This window comes from Peromyscus eremicus, chromosome 14 (assembly GCF_949786415.1).
Source record: "Peromyscus eremicus chromosome 14, PerEre_H2_v1, whole genome shotgun sequence".
Classification (NCBI taxonomy): Eukaryota; Metazoa; Chordata; class Mammalia; order Rodentia; family Cricetidae; genus Peromyscus; species Peromyscus eremicus.
This window is the reverse complement of record NC_081430.1, coordinates 65,765,578-65,779,023: the sequence shown is the minus strand read 5'-3', so window position 1 is coordinate 65,779,023 and position 13,446 is coordinate 65,765,578. Positions and strand designations below refer to the sequence as shown.

The 13,446-nt window shown below is 41.8% G+C and overlaps 1 protein-coding gene across 2 annotated transcripts in view; it reads left to right on the top strand.

The window, feature by feature from the left end:
• Abcb5 (ATP binding cassette subfamily B member 5) overlaps positions 1-12,847 on the top strand; it is a 93,736-nt gene extending 80,889 nt beyond the window's left edge. For both annotated transcript variants that reach the window (XM_059279801.1, XM_059279799.1), the window contains 5 exons: positions 1,356-1,512; positions 4,133-4,330; positions 5,972-6,178; positions 10,617-10,763; positions 11,664-12,847. In XM_059279801.1, the coding sequence (XP_059135784.1) occupies positions 1,356-1,512; positions 4,133-4,330; positions 5,972-6,178; positions 10,617-10,763; positions 11,664-11,861 (907 nt within the window). In that variant the 3' untranslated portion in view covers positions 11,862-12,847. The remainder of the gene's footprint in view (positions 1-1,355; positions 1,513-4,132; positions 4,331-5,971; positions 6,179-10,616; positions 10,764-11,663) is intronic.
• The last annotated feature ends 599 nt before the right edge of the window (positions 12,848-13,446 follow it).

The following is a 13,446-nucleotide window of genomic DNA, read 5'->3' as shown; positions in this document are numbered from 1 at the left end:
CCAGAGTTCAAGACCATCCTGGCCTGTACAGTAATTTCAGGAATAGCCTAAGTGACTTAGAGGGACATTGTATCAAATAACAACAAACAAACATTCAGCATGTTACCTAAATACGACAATACTTCTTGTTACAGCTTTATATCTAGTTCCTGAATGGCATTTTGAGCCATAAACAATTTTTTTAAAGAGTAATAAAAATTTGTTAGTATCACAGAACTATTAACAACAGTAGTTTCAGCAACAGATACCCTTTAAAATGGTTGTTTTTATATTTTCTGCTATGTTTCTTTGTAAAACAGGCAGGACTTGGGGTCTAAGGTCAAGGTCACTGAAGAGATTACAGCCTCCACCCTTTGGGAGGTCACAAGATGGGAAAGGATGAAGTTCATGAGGAATCCAGACATACTTGGTTTTTTAGTTTGGTTTTTGAGACATGGTCTCTCTACATAGCTCTTGCTGGCCAAGAGCTTGCTATGTAGACCATGCTGGCCTAGAACTCACAAAGATCTGCCTGCCTCTGCCTCCTGAGTGCTGGGATTAAAGGGCCCTACCCTGCTAGACACGCCCCCCCAAGACATGTCTGTGATGGATCAAAGCAAACAAGCAGCTAGGTTCCATGATGTCATTTTGCCTAGTGTTTAAATGTTGCTGGTGAAGTGTATCCATTTGTAGCTGAGTTGTTCCTTATTTTTACATCTAAAAGGAAACAGAAAAATAGGAATAAAATATTTAACCATGTATTAGGTCACAACTCTGTGAATGCCCTGTGTGCTTTTAAACACCATTGGCCTGCTAGCAAGGTTATAATGAACATGTGTCGAAACCGAGAACAGAATCTACAGCAAACTACAAACTCCTCCTCTAGGCTTGGCTGAAGTGTCCTTTAGTCCCTGCAGGAAGGGTAAGAAAGTGCAAGTCCATACTTTGCTCTCTAAACAGTTTATCGCTTAAGGCAGAGGGTTAATCTAAGCCTGCTCAGTCACCTGCTGTAACTACATTGCATACAAACAAAGAAGAGACCTGCATCAGATCTCACCACCAGGGACACGTTCTCCCTATTGTCAGCGCATTCTCTGCCCAATCTCCGAACAAGCGCACCTTGTATCAAAGTGGCTAAAAAGTTTCATGCTCACTGCTTGGAATCTCTGATAACTAATCAAAAGAGGAATGTTTGAGATAACTCAAATTCAAAGGTTCTTTTGCCATACAGAGCACCTGGCAGAAAGCCGGAAAGAGAGGCCATTGTTGAGCCTTCAGCATCTGTAACGCTATCTGTCCTCTGTCCACTCTGCCTTTTCTCCTCAAGTTCTGCTGTTACGATAGACCTGAGACGCTGGTGTCTTATCTTCCAACAGAGTTTTTACCGCCATTGCGTATGGTGCTATGGCCATTGGAGAAACACTTGTTTGGGCTCCTGAATATTCCAAAGCCAAAGCTGGAGCTGCGCATCTGTTTGCTTTGCTGAAAAAGAAACCGACTATAGACAGCTGCAGTCAAAGCGGGGAAATACCAGTAAGCACAACCAGAGTTTACGTGTTCACTTTCTCAGTAGAGTATTGCTGACAGAGAATATTCTAACATCAGGCACCAGAAGTTTGTGTACAGGAATTACATGACAAAGGAGGAAGAATGCCTCATTCTAGTCAGATTCTCACCTCTACTCCTGATATATATTTTATGTTTAAAAAAAAAAATCTTCTTTTAGCTTACATGCCCTATGCCATACAAATGTTCAATGAAAGATTGGTTACTAAGTCAAAATATATTTAGACAGCAATGATTTTGGTCTTGCATGAATGTTGGCTAAATTTCAATTCTTTTTCTCTAATCACATCTGCAAGATGAATAATGCCTTTTATGGCAAACACAGTTTTCATGGGAAATATATTTGCATAAAAGGAAAAGGGCAACTGAATATATATTAAATTGTACACACAAGTTTAACTGCAACCATTAAGAGACCATGAGTATTGAAAAAGAAATATCAGAGAGCTAAATAATTTGAAGATACACTTCTTGATAGCAGTCCTGTACATTAAGTACCTGTTCAATGTAAAAACCTTTCTAGGCATCTTCTTGTGTTTAAAAATTAGAATCGTTAGGTATATACTTAAAGTTTTCATTTAAAACACTAATTTTCTCTAGAATTTTAATAGTATATTTGCTTAAATGAGAGTTTAAGATCACATAGTATCAGTGGAGCTGTATAATTAATAAGGGGCTTGTGTGCATGGCTGGTAACAAAAATAAAAATACCTTAAAATTCTCAAAATGGAATGCTCAAAGATACATCACAGAAAAATCAAACGTATTATCATTTGGAAAAGTAAAGAGCATAAAAGTATTTAAAATCTTGGGGTTTATTGCAATTAAAAATAATAAAAATAAACTTTAAAATGTGTTAAGATTTAGGAGTTTTCTAAAACATCTCTCTGTGACTTCCCAAAGGCACCAGAACATGTGCAGAATTAATTGCTCTCTCCATTTTCCATGGTGCTTTAACACTGGAGCAAATGGTATATATTTATAGGGGCAAAACAGAAAATGAACAAACCAAAAAAAAAAAAAGAAAGACTTCTACTCCCCTCTTAGATCTGATAACATCATAGTAGATATTTCATTCTGCTGCTAGAAACTTTAACCACATCTTATGGCTTCATGCTGTTGACAACAGAGTAATATCATCAAACATGTTTTTTATTTGCTTGTGTGTTTTGTTTAAGACAAGGTTTCTCTGTGTAGCCCTGACTGTCCTGGAATTTGCTCTGTAGACAACGGTGGCCTCAAACTCACAGAGCTCCGCCTGCCTCTGCCTCCTGAGCGCTGGGATTAAAGGTGTGCACCACCATCACCCAACATCAAGCATGTTTTGTGTGTATTTGTTTGCTTGTGTTTGAGACAGGATCCCACATCTGTCGTGCAGACTGGCCTCACACTCATTATGTAGCCAAAGGTGATCTTTGAACTTCTGATCCTTCCACACTCACCTCCCAAATGCTAGGGTCACCAATGTGTGCCACTGCACCCAGCATGCACAGTACTGGGGGTCTAGCCCAGGGCTTCTTGAATGCTAAGCAAGTGATCCTCCACAGAGTTCCACTCCTACCTCCCCCGACCCCTATCAAACAGACTTTGTGCTTTTTCTCCTAGGTTCAGAATACTGCACATGTCTATTAAACCTGACTAAAGTTAAGGGATTTGTCTGAAAGTCCAACCTTAGTCTGCATCTACCTTCATCACAAAAGCCAAAAATACTTTAATGTAGTTGGAGGGTGTTATTCGGTGGTAGAACATGTGCTCAGCATGTATGAAGCTCTGGCCTTGACCTCCAGAAACACACACACACACACACACACACACACACACACACACACACACACACACGGGGGAGGGGAGTAGGGAGAGGGGAAAAAAAGAGAGAGAGAAGGAAAAGGAGGGAGGGAAGGAAAAAGAAAGGTTTAACATGAAGTTAAAAACAACCTCAAAACTTGAACCAAAAATAAATAAAAATAAAACAATTAATCACCATTTAGTTACAGTTCTCGAAAGCTTTTAAAGAATATCATTAGCATAGAAAAGTATTAGTTTACATAAAAATCACCAATGACTGAAGAAATTGAAAAACACAGAGAAAACTAAGCTTTCATCTAAGTATTACTGCCAAAAAATCATCAACTAAAAATGAAGATAGATCAGAGTTCAAAGCACAGTGTATATTAACTATAAAACATAGTCCAGTTTTCAAAAAAAAAAAAGTATGCACAGTTTATAAGACCCAGGCATTTCTAAGTTAAGCAGTAAAGGATTTTTAAAGCTTACACTAAATTTAAAAAAAAAAAATTATTTAGAGAAGGTGGTCAGCTAGTCAGCAGAGCAGGCTGTGGCCCCAAGCTGAGGGAATTTCGTGCTTTGTGGGAACATAGTCCATCACTGAAGGTAGCAAAAACCACACACATAAAAACACAAATGCTGATGAGGTCCAGCTGTCAGTCAGCAGCTCTCTAGAAACAATGGGCTTGAAACTGAAATGGTGTAGAAACATGCACAATTTATAGAGAGCGCTCACCCAGGGCATGGCCATGGGTACAACCTTCCTAAGTCCCCTGTAAACACTGCCCTCCTCCTTTCACAGGACACCTGTGAAGGGAATTTAGAATTTCGAGAAGTCTCTTTCTTCTATCCATGTCGCCCGGAAGTTCCTGTTCTTCGTGACCTGTCCCTGAGCATCGAGAAAGGGAAGACTGTAGCCTTTGTTGGAAGCAGCGGCTGTGGGAAAAGCACGTGTGTTCAACTGCTACAAAGATTTTACGACCCCACGAAAGGACAAGTGGTAAGATGGACTTAGAACACCTAGGCTGGGGTTAGTGACAAACCCTTACATGTGCAGGTAAGCCTAGGTTACCCAGTACAGCAAACACAAAACCTAAAAAACAAAGAACTTCCGTCCTACTCTTGCCTAAGAAAACAGCAGGCCCATAGCAAAACCAGTGGGAAGAACTTCGAAATTAAGTACAATGACCCAAGGGATCTTGAGCTTTCCTGACAGCTGTAATTTTTACCTTAGAAGCTGTGGAATTCTTTTGGAATATGGGCGTGAGGGCAAGTCCGTTTTTCTTCACACCGTATCACTGCTCCCTACCCCTTCTGGCTTAAGACAGATAATGGTCTCAGATAATGGTCTCCACCCCTTGGCTGATCTCACTGGCCTTCCACACCCTCAGCTGTCCAGACCTTTTGCAAGGCTAAGGCTTTTTTCAAATCAATCTCCATTGAAAAGAAACAATCTCTTCCTCCTTTGAACCCAAGGATTACGTTCCTTACCTTGCTCATATCTATTATATCTTATATGCCTCATGTTCTGTGTTCCTATTGCCCTCCCCCACCACTGTATCTCTCCTCCCCCCTCCCCTTCTCATACACACAAAGCTTGCATCTTGCCCATTCCTTCATAGAACTATAGTTCCCTAAAGTTTGAGGCTGTCATGTTAACCCTATTCTCCTACAACTTGCAGTCTTTTTCCATTATAGATTCTCAGCAAACATTTGGAAACTAGAGCTGCTCATAAACCTCCCTTGAACTGGGTGATACCTATCTATTTTCAGGTAGCATATACACTCTCCCTGCTTAAAACTACTGGAGGATGGCTCGCTACTAAGCAAAAGCAAGGTTTAACAATATCAAAGCCCTTCACTGTCTGGCTCCTACCTCCTTCCCCAACTTCCTCTCTTTACCCCTCTCACCGTGTGCTGAACATCCATCTCCTCAACTTCTATGTGCCTTTTTTCTTGCTGTTCCCCCTACTCATTACATCTCAAGTGCTGTCTGTGTCTCATCATTTATGGCTTAGCTTCCAAGTCCCTTCCCACAGCCATCCTAGACATCCTCTGCCTCAGCCCCTGTCTGTTCTGTTACCCTGTCTTCATGTCACCTTCCCTTTCTGAGTTGTTGGTGTACTTGATGCCTGTCAGCTGGAATATGAACTATTATGGTGAGGGGGGAGTTTTGCATTGTATTACTTTCCCAGCACCTAGAGTCCTGGGCACACAGCAAGCATGTTCATCAAACGGCTGTGTGAATGAATACATATGGCTCAGAGCAAATGCCCATCTCTACAGGTAGACTTATTCATCAATATGTGCCAGCTCTTTTGTTGGGCATCAGTAATGGAGTGTTGTCACACTGGAGGGGAGGTTGATCATTTTCTATGTGACTTCAAGACAGAGTACTAGGTATACTCCAATCCTTGCTGTTATTTCTAGAAGTGTATGTTTGGAATCAACCTTGTGAGCTGTAAGCTGGGAGCTCCTGTCCAGCAGGTGATTTATGAACCTTCCTTTGGCAACATATACTTCAAAAAATAGCTTGAATTCCTAGGTTTATTGTTACGATTTGTTTATGTGTGAATACCATGAAGTGTAATATGACACAGTTGTTGGATCTTAAAAACTAGTCTCCACTCTGCTCTTGCAGCTGCTTGACGGTGTTGATGTAAAGGGGCTGAACGTGCAGTGGCTGCGTTCCCAGACAGCCATCGTCTCCCAAGAGCCTGTGCTCTTCAACTGTAGCATCGCTGAGAACATCGCCTATGGTGATAACAGCCGCATGGTGCCCATAGAGGAGATCAAAGAAGTTGCAGATGCAGCCAACATCCATTCTTTCATTGAAGGGCTCCCCAGGGTAAGCAAGCAGCTGAACCTTGAGCTGCAGAGCTGCCAAATACGGAATTTGATATAGTCTCAGACAAGGTTAGATGTCAAAAGCAAACCTGATTTCCAATGTATTTTTTTTGCAAGCCTGATAGCCATTCATATATAATGCACTGGACTTTCACATGTTATGTCTTTATGTGCTTGTACTTTGCCTTGGGTGAGGGTATGAATTTAAAAGACATGGTGTCACTCTGAACTAAGTATTTGGGGGGAAATAAAAGTGAACCTTGTGATTTACTGAATTTCCTTCAGATAGATTGTGTGTGTGTGTGTGTGTATGTGTGTGTGTGTGTGTGTGTGTGTGTGTGTGTGTGTGTGTGTGTGTGTGTTTTGAGACAGGGTTTCTCTGTGTAGCCCTGGTTGTCCTGGAACTTCCTCTGTAGACCAGGCTGGTCTTGAACTCACAGAGATCTGCCTGCCTCTGCCTCCCAAGTGCTGGGATTAAAGGCCTGTGTCACCACCTCCAGTCTCGGGTTTGTTTGTTTGTTTGTTTGTTTGTTTGTTTGTTTTTTCAAGGCAGGATCTCACTATGTGGTTCTACCTGACCTGGAACTAACCATGTAGACCAGACTGGCCTCTAACTTACAAAGATCCATCTGCCTCTGCCTCAAAAGTGCAGGGATTAAAGATACGTGCCACCACACCTGGCCAAGAATAGATTTTCTAAAGCAAACAAATGGATCTCAACATCTGTTCAAATATAAGACTACAGTATCAATGTAAAACTCTGAAAGACAAGGCCAGTTTTTTTTTTCCAGAATCCTCAGTATGACAAACATACAGCTCCACATACAGAAGACTTCACAGACATCTAGATTTTACCAATCTTATTTTTCCAGGAAATAGCAAATTTCCTGATTACCACCCTGCCAGTCTCTGAGGACTTATTTTACCTTTATTTCAAATTAATGGATTCACCTGTCTGTCATGTCCTGATAGCTCAAAATCTGCACTTCCTTTCCTAATCTACACATGAACAGTTATGAATTTATTTCATTGACTCAACACACAGCTACTCAGCCTTGCTCTTTGAGTATTACTTGTGGAAGATGACTCAGACAAACCAAATGCTGTCCTACGCATACAGAAATCACTGAAACACACAAAGAGCCTTCTTTGTTGTGAGCCCGTGGATATGATGTGAGTGAAGGCATGGCAGCAGAGATGACTGATGTGCTCACAGAATAAGTGGTGCCCCGTGTGACGAAGAATGCATCACACCTCTAATCCCAGGACTCAGGAGGGTGAAAGGAAGGACTGCATGTCTGAGGCCACCCTGGGGTCTTACCAAGAGTGTCTCAAAAAAAAAAGTCTTAAGTAAGAATGGATGCAGAGTGGATTAGGGAGAAGAATATATACACATGTAGTATTTCATGAGTGTGTGAAGGAATGATGAAGCACTGAAATAGTCAGGCTTAGATTCAGTTCCTGTAGCTTTCATCAAATACCCTGAAGAAAGCTACTTAAGGTAGAAAGGATTTATTTGGCTCTCAGTTCCAGGTTACAGTCCATCACCTTGGGGAAGTCAAGGTAGCAGGAATCTGAAGCAGCCTTCACTTTACATCTATGGTCAAGAGCAGAAAACAAAGAATGCATACATGCCTGTGCTCAGCTCCCTTCTCTACTCACACAAGCCAGGACCCCTTCCTAGGGAATGCTGCCACCCACAGAGGGTTTGTCTTCCCACCTCAGTTAAAATAGTCAAGATAATTCCCCATACACAGGCCCACAAGCCACCCTAATCTAAACAGTCCCTCATTGGGACTCCTTTCCCACGTGATGTCTAGATTAGTGGATAATTAAGACTAACCATCGCAGCAAACAAAGAAATTTTAACTGTAATAGTTGCTAAAGACTTACTGAAAGTTTGCAGATAGGAATGATGTTTAAATTGGATATTTACTCATCCAGCAGCAATGTGAGTGATGACATGGAGTGGTGAAGAGACAGTTAGGAGATCCATTAGGAGAGTTTAGGGAATAAGTTCTTAAAAGCCTAAATTCATAAATATAATGTGATAAGAAAATGGATTTGAAAGACAGATGAAAATGAAAGTAAGCTGGGTATGGTGGGGCATGCCTATAATCTCAGCACTCAGAAGGACCCTGTCTCAAAAAACGACAAAACAAACAAACAAACAAACAAAAACAAAAACAAAGCAGAATTGGCTCAAGACTGTACAAGCAAGAAGAGACTAAGCCTTCTACTGAGGCAAAACACAAAGCAGTGGTCAGAGTCCCAAGTGGAAAACTGCACAGAGGATATTCCTTTGAACTGGACTTTGAAGACTACATAGGAGTTCTCCAGACAGGGAAAGGTAAAACCGTTCTGGGCAGATAAAATAAAGACATGAAGCAATATAGATACCTAAAAGAAGCTTTAGACACAAGGGAGATCTTAAGATCCTGACACATAATGTCAAACAATAAAGAATTGAAGTGAGGCCAGTACAGAGCAGTACTAAATGTGAAAATCCCCAGGCTAAAGCGTTTGAACTGTCTTGATAGGTGTGCTTCTAGATGTTTTTAGACAGAGAAATGACAGGATCAAAAAACAATTTAGTTTTTTAGGCTGGAGAGCTAGCTTATCAGGTAAAGGCACTTGCCATCAACACTAAGGACCCAAGTTCTGTCCCCAGAACACACAAGGTGAAAAAAGGAGAACAGCCTCTCCTACGCTTGTCCTCTGACCTCAGTGTGCACACAGTGGGGCATGAGTGCCACACACACACACACACACACACACACACACACACACACACGTGCACACACACGTGCACACACACGCGCACACACACACGCACATGCACACGCACACACACACACACGCACTCACACACACACAGAGTAAGTGAATTTTTATAGACTTTTTTTTTGTGTATATATATATATATATATATATATATATATTAGATAAGATCTTGAAATGTTGACTGTATGCTAAGCTTGCCTCTCGATTCTCCTGCCTCCACTTCCCAAGTGCTGAGATTACAGCCTCTGGCACTGTCCCTAAGGATGGCATTTTTAAAGAACAAAAACAACTGTTGAAAGTAACCTTTTAGAGGCCTGCAAGTCTCAAGCCAGCTTGGGGTGACAGTTAGAATCTATATTAAAAAATAAAAGTGGACTAGAGAAATGACTCAGCAGTTAAGAGCACAGCTGTCCTTCCAGAGGGTCTGGGTTCAGTTCCTAGGACCCACAGCTGTCTATAACTCTAGTTCCAGGGAATATGACAAACTCTTCTGACCTCCGAGGACACAGCACACATGTGGTTCACAGACACACATGCAAGCACAACACCACACACATTTAATTAATTAACAGTAAAAGAGATAGGGGAGCAGCGAGAAAGCTCGGCTTCTGTTTGCTTTTCCAGGAATCCAAGGAAAGGAGCATTATGGGTGTGGTCATGTATACATGTAATCCCAGCATTGGGAGGTAGAGGGAGGGAGATTAGGAGGTCAAGAGCAGCCTCGACTACACAGCAAGTTTAAGACTGATTTCCTTGAGGCCCTGGCTCAAAACAAAACAAAACAACAAACCCCAGAAGAACCAGAAAGACCCCTAGTGAGGACAGAAGTTAGTTCTATGGCAGTGGCAGGGACATCATGGAGACACTGAGAGGAGCAGAATGTCATCATAAGAGCTTCGGTATGGGTAGGACATAAATGCCAGCCTCTCTGACTTGCAGAAAGCACATAGCCAGTGAGGGCTGCCATCTGGGGACATGCTCACAAAGGATTTATGAAGGAGGAAACCTCATGCTTTGCCTGGTGGTTTTAAATATTTTGAATTGTTTTGAATTGAAAATGGCAGGTAATATAAATTCATCTGTGTTGACTAAGAACTTTTCTTCATTATTTATCCCCCTTGTGTTTTAATTCTGAGGTTTCCTTTGTCAAAGCTTGGGCTGTAGCTCAGTTGGTAACCTGCTTGCCTAGGGCACACAATGTCCTGGGTTCAATCTCTAGCACCACATAAATGGGGTATGCTGGCACATGCTTATAATCCCAGTATTCAAGAGGTGAAAAAGGAAGGTCAGAAGTTCAAGGTCATTACTGGCTAATTAAGAGTTCAAGGCCAGCCTGGGCTATGTGAGACTCCATCTCAATAAGGAAAATGAAAGAAAAGAAAGGAAGGGAGGGAGAGGCTAGTAAGGAAGTCAGAAGAAATTCCTTCAGAGAAGCATAACAGCAAAGGTCTGCGCCTTGGGGTCAGGTCAGGGGTGCAAAATGACGTGGAATATTGACTCCTCAACTCACATTTATTTGCAAAATGGACCTAGAATAGATTTCAGCACTTGTTGGGACCAATCTTTTCAAGAGTAGCGAAATCTGAATTGTTTAGACATCTATCTCCCACGGTTGCTAAAGTGCCTTCTTTGTTAATGGCCTGTTCCTGAAACAGAAATACAACACTCAAGTCGGACTAAGAGGAGTGCAGCTTTCTGGTGGTCAGAAACAAAGACTGGCTATTGCCAGGGCTCTTCTCCGGAAGCCAAAAATTTTACTGTTGGATGAGGCCACTTCAGCCCTTGACAATGAGAGTGAGAAGGTAACGCCTTCTTTTCTGTGTGTCAAAAAGAGTGGGTTGTATCATGAAGACAAGGTCAGATTGGGGAAATGAAGTCCCAGAGGTGGTGGAGAGAGGGTTGAAACCAGGCAACCGGGTTCTGGAAAGGCTTTCTCCTTTGAGTTCCTCTCATATCAAAATGACTCCAATTCTGAACATATCTGTCCAGTCAAGAAAAGCCCAGGGAGATGGCCTCTTCTAGATTGTTCTTCTACGTTGGTGCTAAACCAACTAGCAAAGCAGTCTATGTCTGAAGTAAGAAGCTGCTGTAGGGAGAACATTCTGCTTATTCTGCTCTCCCAGACTTTTCTGTGGTTAGAAGAAATGAGGTGGTGAGGGGACACAGGTATAGAAATACTGGCTTTGAGCTTGGGACCATCTCCTTACCTATTTAACCATTCCAATTATACCCACTGTCATAAATGCTCTTCCAACACAGTCCTACTCTGAGTACTTTCTCTCCACTTAATTGGGTGGCTTACAGTTCAGAGGTTCAATCCATTGTTATCATGGTGGGACACGGCAGCATGCAGGCAGACATGGTGCTGAAGAAGGAGCTGAGAGTTTTACATTTTGACACAAAGGCAACAGGAAGTGGTCTGCCTTACTGGGCATGGCTTGAGTATATATGAGACCTGAAAGGCCACCTCCACAGTGATATACTTCCTCCAAAAAGAGCACACCTGCTCCAACAAGGCCACACTTCCTAATAGTGCCACTCCCTTTGGGGACCGTTTTCCTTCAAACCACCACAGTTGGGCAGTTCCTCTGAGAATAAGCAAGTACAGCAAAGAACATCATTAGATTTCCCTAATGACTGAATTTAGGCATGCCTATGTACATCTTCCCTAAGCTGACAGTCTTGGTCCTTCTCTTTTCCAGGTGGTTCAGCATGCCCTTGAAAAAGCCCGGAGAGGGAGGACCTGCCTAGTGGTGGCTCACAGACTCTCCACAGTGCAGAATGCTGATCTGATCTTAGTTCTACAAAACGGAAAAATCAAGGAACAGGGAACTCATCAAGAGCTCCTGAGAAACAGAGACACATACTTTAAATTAGTAGCTGCACAGTGGGTGCACTGATGCTGCCAGTCTTGCATGCACTTTGACATTTGTGTAATGAAAGACAGTCATTTCTCGGCCTGCTCTGGTCTCTCACTGCAAATGTCAATACCTACAAACTGACACTCAAGTACAGGAATATTCCATTCAAGTGTCTTCCCTTGAGATATTTTTTTTTTCCCTTGAGATTTTTAAAAGCAAATCAGGGAGGCTGGAAAGATGGTTCAGTGGTTTAGAACACTGGCTGCTCTTCTGGAGGACCTGGTGTTGATTCCCAGCATCCACATGATGGCTCACAACCACCTGTAACTTCAGCCCCAGGGGATCCACTCAACTCTTCTGGCCTCTGTGGGTACCAGGCATACATGTGTAGCACATCCACTTGTGCAGGCAAAACACTGTTATACGTTAAAAAAAAAAATTAGAAAAAAAGCAAAGTAAAAGTTTACAAAATTTACCTGGAAAAAGTGCTAGTATCTCTCATTTCATAAAAATATCCTAACACATTTTCTTGTAGACAGCTTTATGCAAAATACAGGCATTTCTGTGTCAAAGTTCTGTGATGAGATTGGGGGAGAATATCATCTAGTTGAAAGGTTTTATCTGAAAGAGTAAGATGCAGCTAGTTAGGCCTGGTGGGACTGCAGAGAGAGCCTTTAATTGGGAAGACTGAGCTTTGCAGCATGTCAGAGTACTGTGCCTCCCTTCTCTCTAGACTGTATGGATTTCTGTAAGTGGCCTCTCCATAAATATCCAGTTTCTAAAATTCTGTTATAGCCCCTCGTTGGGCAGGAATGGGGGAATTCTGGAGCAGTACAGGGTAAAGTGTCCAAGAAGGGGAGACGGCTCCTGCTCTCCCAGTCAGCACAGAGCATCACACCATCCTTCCTAAAGATTCTATTCCAAGCTTTGGGTGTTGGTATGAAGCATAGGCTAACTGAAGTGTGAACGCTTACTTAAAATAAAAGATATTTCTACTGTGGGTGAAAAATTAAAATGCTTTTCTATATTGTTATCAGTTTATTTAAATTCATATGTACTTAATAATATGTAGTATATGACTTACAAATTCTATATAAATAGCAATATCAGTTAACTGAGTCATGTTTTCCACTTACTTAAATACATAATGACATCTTTAGTCCCTCTCTTTTTTAAGTTTTTTTGCTAGGATATATTAGTTATATGTGGTAATGGATTTCATTATAACATTTTCATACATGGATTACTTTGATCATATTCACTACCTATGGCCCTCCTTTGTCCACCCCATATGCTTATCCAGTTTCTCTTCCTAAGCAGCCTCTTTCCACTTTCATGTGTTACCCAATGAATATAATAAGGGTTGTTTTCAGGAACACGGGTGAGGGGTTAGTTACAAGAGCACAGGCAACTTACCCACTGACAAAAATGCCCCCCACACACACACTCAGCAACCACTAACTACCTATAAACCCTCAGAGGGCAGGAGTGGACTTGTGAGCTCTTCTCTCTCCCATGACAGGATGTTGACAGCACAATTTTGTGCCAATCTCTTGCAGATATTCAAAGCTTCTGACAGTTCAGATGTACCAGGACCACAAGAAGGGGAAAAAGTCTAAAACTG